Genomic DNA, 12,166 nt, shown 5'->3' on the forward strand with positions numbered 1-12,166 from the left:
TCAGCTACTTTTTGTGTTTTATTTTCAAGTCTTAGTGGAGGCACAAGGTCATCCATTCAGTTACATTTGTAATAGTAAAAGCTGGAAATGATCCAAGTGTCCATTCAGGTGGCTGACCAAACTATAGCAATACACACAGTGGGACATAGTGCAGCTGTAGAAAGAAATGAAGAATGTTTCTTTATTCTCTGGTGGCTTGGTTTCTAAGGGGAAAAATATATGCTGTCATATCATATGTCAATTACCTGAGGACATAAGGCTAGTTATTAAGAAAAATATTATACACACCTCCACCCCCACACTCACAACCTGCTTATGATAAACATCTTTTAGGTGGTAATATTTGCACGATTATCTAGACTATTACATATGAATTGCAAGATGAAGCAAATGGGCAATTGTGTTTTACCACTGAAAATAGAATTTGGGGAGGAGACAGAAGGCATCAACAGCCCCATGAGTGGTGAGGGTATAAAGGTTTATGGTCATTCCAGACTTCGTGGCATGTACCTGTAACCCCAGCACTAGACAGACAAGGCCAGGAGGATCAAGAGTTCAAATCCATCTGCTATACAGTGAGTGGGAGGTCACCTTGGGCTACATGAGAGGCTGTCCAAGCAAAGCAAAGCAAAGCAAAGCAAAGCAAAGCAAAGCAAAGCAAAGCAAAGCAAAGCAAAGCAAAGCAAAGCAAAGCAAAGCAAAGCAAAGCAAAGCAAAGCAAAGCAAAGCAAATTTTATGTTTTTCAATAAAAAAGTATCACTATAAAATCAGGTTATATGTTTCTAGCGCCCTACTTTTTAATTAATTAATTAGTTAATTAATTTTACATCCCTACTCTTAAGGCTTAGAAAGAATGAAAACATACTGCAAATATGTGCTTCTAACTTGTAGGTTAGAGTTCCTATAAGCTACTCAAAATACTAGTTCCCGTCAGCATAATCCCTGCACTTGCCAGAAATGGGTGAATTTTAGGACAGAACACTCATAACCTTAAAACATATTTTCACACCATAAACAAGTCTATCAGAGACTAGTGTGCTAAGTCAGCAGGACTTAAAAACCAGCTTAAATAGGATTGTAGTGGTCAGAGACGTGACAAATTGAGCTTCTGTAAAACTAAAAAATGTGATGGATGGAAACACAGGAAACAAGTAAAAACTGCATAACATCATAGTGAGTTAAGGAACCAGACTCACCCATCACCTTGGAATGATGCTGTGGAACAAAACCCACTGGCAAACCACAGGGAGCAGATTTTAAGGGAAGAGGTTTCACACTAATTTTGCTTTATGAGCTACACTTGTATGCGACATATAATTGATGGGAATACAGTTCTCTTTTATAGTGTATTCCAGCTGATAAATTATGGGCTGCTGATAAAGTCAGCATATCACACTATAAAATAAATGAATGTAGGCTGTTATGATCAGCTGCTAACATCATCAAACAGAGAGGAAAAGACATGCTGCACCTCTTAAATGTAATTTCTAAAGAAACCAATTAAATATTTCACAAAACTTTGAAACTGGATCTGCAAAGCTTCTAGGCAGAACAATCAATTAAAAAAAAAAATCCAAAGAGCTGAGGCATCATCCCTTAGAGGATGAGTAAACAAACCAGATAGAGAAACATTACAAAAGTCTGATGGCTCTCACAAAACACTTTAAGGAAAAAAGCAGATGGGGGGAGATCACAAAGATTTAAAAATGTCTTCAGAGATACATCATGAAATGGCAAAACACAGACTTTGGACCTCAATTCAAATAACCAAACTTCAAAAACTAACTATCAGGTAATAAACGGAAACAGGACCTAGTAGTTGGACAGAATTAATCAACTTCTGTTTTCTTTTTAAAAGTATGTTAATGGCTTTGTGATTAAGTTAGAAGCTCCCTGTTTTAAGATATTTACAGACATATCTGGATTTGAATCAGGAACATGAAATCTAGAAGGCTGGACCTAAGCCAAGATTTTCCAGTCATTAGACCAGACCAGCTTAGTTTCCAGCCTGATGGTAGTAGGTAGCTGTGTCTCAGGCAGACCCATACAGAAACTTGCTGGTCTAGTACAGCCCATACTTCCAGCAAAGCAGGTATCATGAAAGCAGGTGGTATACATAATAATCTTCATAGGTTAATAATCTCCCTTGGCTTACAGAAGACCTATTGCTTCTAGTACATGCTTGATTTCAGACATGGGTGGAACACAGCCTCCTCTTTTATTTACTGATAACTGTTTGGTTGCTGGAGGTACCAAAAGGGAAGACCTCAGCTCATGATCATTGGTTAATAGAGACATGGATGGGAAGCAGAGTGTACGTAAGGCATCGGCATAGTATATTAAAGGTGAGGATTCTTTAGCATTTCCTCCAAAGAGTCAATTGAAGTAGATTGTGTGCCCTTGATTTTCCTCAGATCTGGCAGTACACAAAGTCCTTGTCTTTGTGCCAGGCTGATCACATGACAGCTAATATTGATGGTGCTGTTTGTTCTAAGAACATCATGTACATTCAACCTCATTCAATAATGCAACAATTTAACAAATGAGGAGGTAGGTATGAAGTGAAGACAGTCTGTGAAGGTCTCAAAAACAGAAGCCAGCTTTGAAGCCAGCACATAATTCTAATCTGTGGCACCTAGCTCACATATGGTGTGTGTGTGGCAGGGGGCGGGGCAGAAAGGAGGTTTATCCAGCTTTTCTCTACCATAAATTTCTTCTTACAGATTTAAAAAAGTGAAAGCTCTGGGAAGCTGAATGTATCAAGACCACTTACTGTCCGAGTGACATTGCTGAGACTCATGCAAGAACATTCGGTTCCATATAGTCTCTGGAACCAGACCCAGAAGTAGGTTAGTAGAAACATTACCTCATTAATCTCTGTCTCTATGCACAATTGTAGCGGCTATAAAAGGAGATGCCCCAGCCAAGCTCCTCAAACTCCCAGGGCTACCAGTGAGTCAGGCATAAGATAGGATGTATTACCTGCCTCAGTCAGAGGAGGAGGAAGTGTTTGGCATATCATTTCCACCTTTGTGCAAAATGAAATTTCCCAATTATTCAGTTGCATAACTGCCTCTGCTATTCTGGAGATGTATAATTACATGTTCAACCTCCCAACCCCCAGGGCACTCGTGTGCACTAAGCATCAATGAGTATTTTTCAGTCTTTATTAAAAGTAGAGGGCCTCTGAGTCACAAAGGGAAGTAGGGAGTAAGCCCAGGAGTGGGCAGGCTGTAACCAGAATGAACAGGACCCCACTGGATACTATAGATAGACACCAAATGATGCAATCCTGCAGAAAGCTGTCTCTATCATGGGAGGCAGGGCATGCTGCAGAAACAGACTGGAACCAGAAACTATGGAACATTTGTGTTCCCATTTCATTCTGCCTTTCTTTCTTCACTTTGTGATTTCAGAGGACTTGTGACTCTGGTCCTGTCTTGGAGCCAGATGGACAGCAAAGGCTTCTCTGTCTGTGCTAAGGGTTTATTTTCAAACAGCTAATAAAATTAAGCATATATGTGTAAACCACTGGATAAACATATTGAGCTTACACCCCAAATAAAGTTCTAACAGCTCTATGAAACAGAACCTGTTATTGCCATATCGATTTTTAAAGTAGATTAGTGAAGGTCATATATCTTTACTGGTGGAGTCAAGATTTGAATACCTATACCTGTACCTGCACCTGCACCTGCACCTGTACCTGTACTTATACAGTACCTATAATTATGGGGGCAGTTATGTGGTTTTAAAGATGATTAAAAATTAGAAATAAGAAGAAAACGTATCAAATGTCACAGACTATCAGGTCAACAGGAAATGCTTTCATACTCTTGCCTTACCTGCCATCACCATTAGGCTTTCTGCTCTCCCAGAACAAAAGCAGAATAGGGTGTATTGACTCAGTATGTTAGAAGGCTTCTATTGAGTGAGGAGGCCCAGACAAAAAATGTGATAATTCATGGGGACTCTCACTCTGAGTGTTTTCTCTCATCTATGTGGGAGGAATTTCTTACAACTCAGTGTAAGACCTCAAGACAGAGTGCACATACAGACTTCCTGTAGGATGGACTCTGTTGTTCTGTCTCTGCAGTCCTCAAGAGGGAACAGGTAATGATTTGTTCTAATTTGTGTTCCAGACTAAGAAATTCTTCTCTATTAGTGGAAACCATGTAAACCTAGAGGTCAGGACACCTGTGCTCAGAGACAGCCAGAGGGACCTAAGCACAGGAATTCTGGAAATGGCTGGACTTTAATATTTACCTTATTCCGTTGTCATATGTTCAGCTGAGACATAAAACAAAACTCATCAAAACCACACTGTGTGGGGGGGGTTTGATTACCCATGGTCACAATAAGTATGGCAAAAAAGCCTTTGTCCTTCAGGCTGGTGAAGGAGGAAGATGAGCTTTGGTGAGAGGCTGGATTTGAATTCTAGTTCTACTGCTCAGCTTTGATGCTTGGCTGTAAAATAGGAGGGACAAAACTCCCAGTCCAGGTTGTTGACTAGGATTAAGTAAGGAGAGTGAAATATCCAGGGGGAGCTGAGCAGTTAACTCCCCATTTCCTTTGCCTACCAAGAGTTTACACTACTCATTCCTTTCCGAAGTTAACATCCTGCCCCACCCCCAACTTGTTATGCATAACTTCCTGCATGTATCTCTGCATTCTTGGGACTTTTAATTGCTTTACCTCTGATTTCCTAAGGTTTTGACCCCCTGTTTCCATGATGATTTCCAGAGCCATGTCTCTATTTCTGCTCTGACTGACACTTCTTGATTTGCTTTCTTTTTATTCTTACTTGTTTGACGTGAACGTGGACAAAAGAAAGATGCCCCAGGATTCAGATCATAGCAGCAAGGCTGGCAGCACTGGGTTTCTATAGGGGCATGAAAATCTCTCCAGGCAATTATGGTCATGGGTTGCAGTGTGCCTAGAGAAGTCCTATATGCCTTCTTATTTTTTATTATGTCTTTTATTTTTGAGATCATAATATGTCATTTCCTTTTCTTTCTTTCCTTCCTCATAGTAGAGCTGTTAAAAAGGACAGGGAAGTCCATGAGGCCTCAACCTTAAAACTACAGACAGCTTAAAAAATGCTGGAAGCCTGAGAAATAGCCTTTCCTGGGAAGAGCACACTAGCCATGGTCTGTTGCATGAAGCCTACCACAGTGCTCCTAAAAAGACCAATCTCCTCTCATGAGGACTCAGGGTAAGTGTACTGTACATGTAACACCTTTGCCTGATTCACAACCCTGGGTAAGCATCTTCTACATATACCACTTTTGCATGGTTTGTGGTCTACCCTCTTCTAAGACATGCAGGAATGGAGTTTTATATTCCAGATCCTCATAAACAAAGGGGGCTCACAATGAGCAGAACCAACGTGGCAGGCAGGCTGTTTATTCAGAACAAATCAGTAATGTAGTTCTTCCTGTGCTGTTGTGGTTTGGATGTAAATTGTGCATCACGGGTTCATGTATTTGAACACTGCATCCCGACCGGTGATGGTGCCTGGGAGGTTGATGGAGTCTTGCTGGATGAAATAGACCAACAGGGGCAGATCTTGAATTTTGGTATCCTGATACCACTTCTTGTTCACTATCTGCTTCCAGATTGGTGCAACATGACCAGTTGTCACATCTTTCTTGTGCTTAAACTGTGAGTCAAGATGAATCTTTCCTTTCTGATTTTGCTTCTTGTTAGCTACCTGGTTATAACCTTGATAAAAAGTGACTAATAGGTATTTGCTTGTTCACAAGAAGACAGAATAAAAAGCTGCAGAAAATAACATCAACGGTTCCCTCCAAACAATTGATTTATACAGCAGCGTTTTGTTCTAGAGTTGAGAAGACTGGACCTCAGGCCATAAGGCGATAAGCCCGAGTAGAACTGAGCTAGAACTCTGACAGCTGATTCTCAAACCCCAATGCTTTCCTACAGCAACACAGACCTTCTGTAGTAAAATTCACATCTAGGCCATGGGATTGGAAAAGACACCAGTCTGTCTCAGCCAGAGATTAAACAATTTTCTATTAAGATAATGATGTTTTTGAAATAGAGGGACTCAGGGGCCATTGGAAACATACTGTGTCTCATGTCATCCTCTCCAGCGTGGCTTTTTTTTTTTTTTTAAATTAGAAATCAGTTTACTAGTAATCATAAGGTTCATTTGCTTCAAGGAACAGTGAAGCCTGGCAGGGCACTTTTATGGCAAGAGGAAGTGCCAGATAACTAAGGATAGCTCGAGAAAAAACTTGGCATTACCTGCTGTCCATGGTAGAACACAGCGAGAAGGAACATGGCCATCAGTAGCAGTGATGCCTCCTTGGTCCCCAGGAAATCTCTGTGGGAAAAGCAACAGAAGAAAGGCATGGTGACCAACAACCATGGAGGGATTTCAAGGATAAGTGTGGAGAACAGGTTCACAATGGAGTATGATGTAAAGAAATGACTGTTTTCCAAAGACCTGACAGTAATATAGACTGCCATAAGAGTTTTTATATTATCTCATTCATAAAGCAAGTTACCAATGAACCTATGAGGCTAGGGCATAGCTGGTAAAAGAGAATCTAGGGTTTAGTATCTAGACAATATGATTACATCAATATTAACAATAAGGTCTCTACTTGCATAATGATTTTTCTACATTTCAAAGAATTTGGATATCTTCTCATCAGAATATCCTGTGGAGGTGAGTATTCCTTCATTCATTTTTTAAAAGTTATTGACCTACTTAAGAAGCCAGTGTTCAATCCTTGCCATGTGATGGTTTTATCCTAAGTGCCTTCATGCTCAGATTATTATATTTAAGTCTACGAGTTTGATACTTTTAAGTACTTTATTAATGATTTTAATCCTTACGGTAGTTTTATGAGTGGTGTCTCTTGGCCCCCATTTTTAAAATATCCTTTAATGGAGACTCTGGTCATTTTAATGCCAAGATGCTAATGGCAGATTTATTTTTTATTTTTTTATTATAATCCTGATGTACTGAATATCAAAACGTTAAGGTTCCACCGAGATTTGAACTCAGATCACTGGATTCAGAGTCCAGAGTGCTAACCATTACACCATGGAACCCCCTCGATAATGGCAGATTTTATTGTTGTTTTTCAGCTATAATCCCAAAGAAGCACATAATGACTGAGCATCTACTATATCCCAACATCTGCTGAGATACAGAAATGGAGAAGACACATTTTCCTTGATCTCGAAACTATTCACTAGTGCAAAAATCAAATATATAGACAATTTTGTAATTAAGGTAGATATATTCTTATTGTTCTGACATTGTTTGAAAAGAGAGAGTAACTAACAGAGTCAGGGTGTTCAGGAAATAGTTAAGAAAGCCAGGCTGTAGATTTAAGAATATATGACTTAGTGTGGCATTTACATATCTCTAGCCTCAGGTTAATAAGCAAATATAAAATGTCATGTTTGAGGACATATGAAGACATAGTAAGGGAGACTGCTTGAATTTATCAGAAGTATCCAACAAGAGTGCTAAGGTGAAGACGGTTGGGCTATAATCCATGTATTGAAGAGATCCATCCATCCATCCATCCATCCATCCATCCATCCATCTATCCATCCTCCCTCCCTCCCTTTCTTCCAACCACAAATTCTATACTATTGTGCTTATTTTGAGGAGATAAGCATATTTTTGTAATTTTCTTTCTTTACTGTCACATGCTTTTCTGGTCTTTGATGTTTATGGGCTGCTGAGAAAAATATTAAAGAAATGAACTTTTATGGTGATCCAGATTCCTGGCTCAGCTCTGTTTCTGACCTCAAAAAAGCCACTTGATATCTCTGAGCCTCAGTTCATTCAGATGTGAAGAATGACTCTACAGTGTTTTATCTCCTTAACCATGATGATGAAATGAACAGAAGTGGTGAGGTGTTTGGCATGCTTCCTCATCCATACCTTCCTCTCACTACTCTGTGAAGCCTCTGACACAAATCTTGTTTATGGATGTGTTGCTTTAAAGAATCATTTGCTCACATTAGTTCATTTGCATAAGAGATGTCCTATGTTTAGAACCTCCCCTGGATTCTGTCAATCTGTTTCCGACTCTTGCACTGCCTGGTGCTTCAGATATCCTCTTCTTTGTGATGCACAGAACTTATTTTCAGCCAAGAAATTTATCATTTGAAACACATTTTCAAGAGACAACATGGAGACTTCTTGAATCATTTTGAAAACAGCAATGAACTAAAAATAGAGACACAGCTAGACTAGACTCAGGAGAAAAAAATGAAAGAAAATTATGAACAATTTTTGAGTGTTTAGCTGTACGTCACATGAAAAAAAAAAAAAAAAACTTGTGTAGAGACCAAAGTATATGAATAGAAACCCAATCGTGTAGAGAAAAAGCTCAAAAGAACTTATCTTGAATTCAGAGCTTGTACTTCCCATGATTTTTTGAAAAACATACTAAGAGTAAAATGGCTGAAATGTATTTCATATTATTGAGTTTTGCCTAATACTGAGTTTCACAGACTTAATACCAAGGAAAATTTGAGATATTGATTTGCATTAATAAAATAGCTGAGGTAGTTCTAACATCCCTATGAGAAAGTGACATTGTTAATTGAAAACGCATGTAGAGTAATGAAATCCACAGGACCACCATAATCTTTAGGGATAATTTCATTTGATGCATTATAAAAATTAATATTTAATGTGAGTATGACTCACTAATGGAGCATTTATGCTAGCTGTAGTAAATCTGAAAACTAAAGAAGACAGCTAACCATTCAGAGAAAACTAAGATTGTTTTGGAATCCATTTTAAATGTTATTTATACATTTTGTAAAAATCTATCTAAAAATTTAAGGCTATAATGTTTATATTGTTTTATAAGATACTTTTTCCCTTAACATAGAGAATCATAATAATAGGTTTATATAATTAGATGTATTGCAATTAATTTTACAAATCCATTTTATTCTGTATTATGCAGATCATGTGTAATATAATACCCTTTGCAAGGCTTTTATTTTATACGAGACTAAAGCCCAGATGAAAGAGGTCAATGGGTCATATTCACTTGTGTCATTGTCACTATCAGAACCCAGATTTTAGGTGCAAAGCTCTGAGTTTTCAAATGACTCTTCCTCTCCAAATTTGTATTTATTAGTTTCTGTTTTCCTCCACAAAACTATTAATAAACCATCCCATTTAAATTTACTTTTATTCTGGTGCTGACTCATTGGTATAATGAGGCTTTTCTGGTGAAAGCTTGTATTATATCTGAAGCAGACACTTTACGTATATACCCTGCTGTCTCATGTCAATTCAGATGATGTTAACTGACCACAGAGATACCTGCACATCCATTCTCATAGATGCCCTACTCACAATGGCTAGAAAGTGGAATCAACCTAGATGTCCATCAGCTGATAAGTGGATAATAAAAATGTGGTACATACGTATAATGAAATTTTGTTCAGCACTAAATAAAAATGAAACTTGCATTAAAATGGATGGAACTGGAAAATATTCTTAGGGATGTAACCCAGAGTCAGAAAGACAAACACTTCATGTTAGTGCTCATATGAGAACCTTAGCTTTGAAGTTTTAGATTTCTGTGTTTAATTTGGAGTGCTTGTTGAGGCCAGGAAGCTAGCAAGGACCTGTGTTGTTGAAGGACATTCCTGGAGGAGAATAGTAGCACTCCTGGGCTAGTATATGGGTGGTAGAAAGATTTAAAAGAGGATATGGGTAGATAAGTGACAGAGATGAGGGGTTTCAGTAGGTTCAATAAAAATAAGAATGTCTTTAAAAAGCCAAATTGATTCCCACTATTGTGTAAGCTAATTAAAATATATTATTAAAAAACAATTTGAAGGGGTATACTCTATATGAGTAGATAATGTGGCTTTTACCCATAAAAGGTTACTAAACAAAAGTTGTAGTCTCAGATGTGGGATACCTCTATATAAGAATTGTTGGTCATGGGGTCCCCCAAAGCAATTATAGGCTGTTGCTATTTCTTAGTTTCTAACCAGATGACAAGACTCTATTGATGAAGATTTTGGTTGCAGGATATAGAGTCATTTAGCTGAAACTGAGCTGAAAGCTTCCCTAATGTCAGGTAGCTTTCACAGTGTCAGAAGTTTTTATGCAGACAGCTGGGGGAGAAAAGACATCAACTCTTTACAGAGCTGTGAGTCACATGAACTATAGTACCAACTGAAAGACAAGATGTGCCCAGTGGGTGTAATAGTGTCATTATTGTTATGGGGGCAACTAAACATTTCTTATTAGATTTTAAGTCTGTTCCAAAAGAAGAATTCATGCCTGGTACTGTAAATCTGATTGATAGTCAAAGGCTGGAAAATCTTAGGGGGAATCTTTGATTGTTGTCTTGCTAAATGAACATGGTAACTAGCTGCCTGCCAATCTTAACCCTTTCTTTCTTTCTTTCTTTCTTTCTTTCTTTCTTTCTTTCTTTCTTTCTTTCTTTCTTTCTTTCTTTCTGCTGTTGTTAGTCTGTATGTAAAACTAACAAAAGTAAAGGGAGCTCTTTACAAAACTTCCTAAGATTTTAAAGATGGCAACAGCAGAGCATGAAAGCACTGGGAATTCTCACTGCAAACAGACATCAAATAGATCACAATTTAGATCAGAGTGGATCTGCTCCAGAGACCCACAGCACCTAGGTTTTGCTAACTCCAACTTCCCCTTGTTCTTTCCAAATACTTTTTCATGTGTCGTTTTTCTTGATTTCATCTATTCCAATTTATTTTCAGTTGTGGGCACTATAAATTTTGTGTCTGAAATGTCTTCAGTGATTATCATCAATCTTGCAATGATGATTTTGTTAGCTATAACTTCTTTGCAGCCTGGAAAGCTTCAAGATACTCCTTACTCATAGTTAGCCTCTAAATGCCAAAATTGAAAATTGGCAGTTAGGAAACACAGCACGTGTTCATGTGTACATGGGACAGATGAATGTAGAAATGAAAGGCAGAGAGAGATAAAACTTGCTCTGTTTGTAAGCACCTAGTTTGCAACAATAGGTGGTAAATTTTAGGAGATTGTAAATCTCCTAAATGCCTTTATTTGGATTTGTCCATATTACAAGGAGTAAAATAAATGCCTTTAACGTACTTCTGGAAGGAGAGGATAGGACAGACACCATCATTGTTATTTCTAGGACTCAAAATGGACATCGGAGGGCGACTCTTTTCCGGGATCATCATTATTAAGTGGAGTGGATAATTATTGCTAGAATTGGAAAAGTTGAGTGGAGAGTACTGCTTTTCTGAATTATAAATTTGGTTGCTGTTGAGTAGAAGCAAGAGACAGACTTAATTCTATACATTCTGATCTCTATTATAATGCCTAGGCAGATTCAAGTATTTTGCCTCTATTTCAAGATGCCAACAAAACTTCGTAAGTGATACATAAGTAGACTTTTTGGTTAGCAGTTGTAATGTATATATAAATACAAACTATAAAAAGAAAAGGATAGTAAACGATCCAAAACAAGGTCTACGGTGTGGCCAAGTGGAGTGGCATTATCTGTGAAACACTGCAAATAAGTACAAAGCTGAGCTTACAGGGTGAAGAACACATAGTTTAAGGACAACAGTGACACAAAATTGCAGGCATTGTAGGTGAGTGTAGACCTAGCGTGAATCAATATAGCTATGTGATTCCAAGTGAGCTAATGCTTCTTTTAAGTACTCCTTCATTTCCATTGCATATTTCATTCTGCAAATACTTAATTGAAAGCCTATTGCCAGCTACTATTAAATAACGAGAATGTGAACCCTGGTGAAGCTCCTTGTCCTCTACAACACCTGTTGTAATGGAAGAGGAAGACATGGAAATTAATGACTGCCACATGAAGAAGTTAATGTGGTGTTGGGGTAGAAAGTGAAGACTAACAACTAAGGCTGTCACCAAGGAGATAATCCTTGAGTTACGTCTTAAGAACTGTGGGTTGCACTTCCAAAAGTAGACACATCAACACAGGAAGAGGTATATGTGGAAGGTCATTTGGGGAAGAATATATGAATTCCCACTGCCTAAGTCTATCCTATGATATAACTTGTAGAGTTTCAGGAGGTAAAACTGAAGAGTCTAGTACAGGTCTGAGGAAGGAGAGTTCAGCTATCCCCAGTAAATGAATGAACTTTAAGTTT

The 12,166-nt window shown here is 38.2% G+C and overlaps 1 protein-coding gene and 1 non-coding gene across 4 annotated transcripts in view; both read right to left on the minus strand.

Moving 5' to 3' along the window:
• Adcy8 (adenylate cyclase 8) overlaps positions 1 to 12,166 on the minus strand; it is a 215,879-nt gene that overhangs the window by 21,226 nt on the left and 182,487 nt on the right. For all 3 annotated transcript variants that reach the window (XM_034516539.2, XM_034516538.2, XM_034516537.2), the window contains one exon: positions 6,272 to 6,350. In XM_034516539.2, coding sequence (XP_034372430.1) covers positions 6,272 to 6,350 — 79 coding nt within the window. The remainder of the gene's footprint in view (positions 1 to 6,271; positions 6,351 to 12,166) is intronic.
• On the minus strand, positions 7,016 to 7,087 carry Trnaq-cug (transfer RNA glutamine (anticodon CUG)). The gene has a single exon. It is a non-coding gene; the product is annotated as a tRNA-Gln (tRNA).

The sequence above is a fragment of the Arvicanthis niloticus genome, chromosome 13, assembly GCF_011762505.2.
Source record: "Arvicanthis niloticus isolate mArvNil1 chromosome 13, mArvNil1.pat.X, whole genome shotgun sequence".
In the NCBI taxonomy this organism is placed as follows: Eukaryota; Metazoa; Chordata; class Mammalia; order Rodentia; family Muridae; genus Arvicanthis; species Arvicanthis niloticus.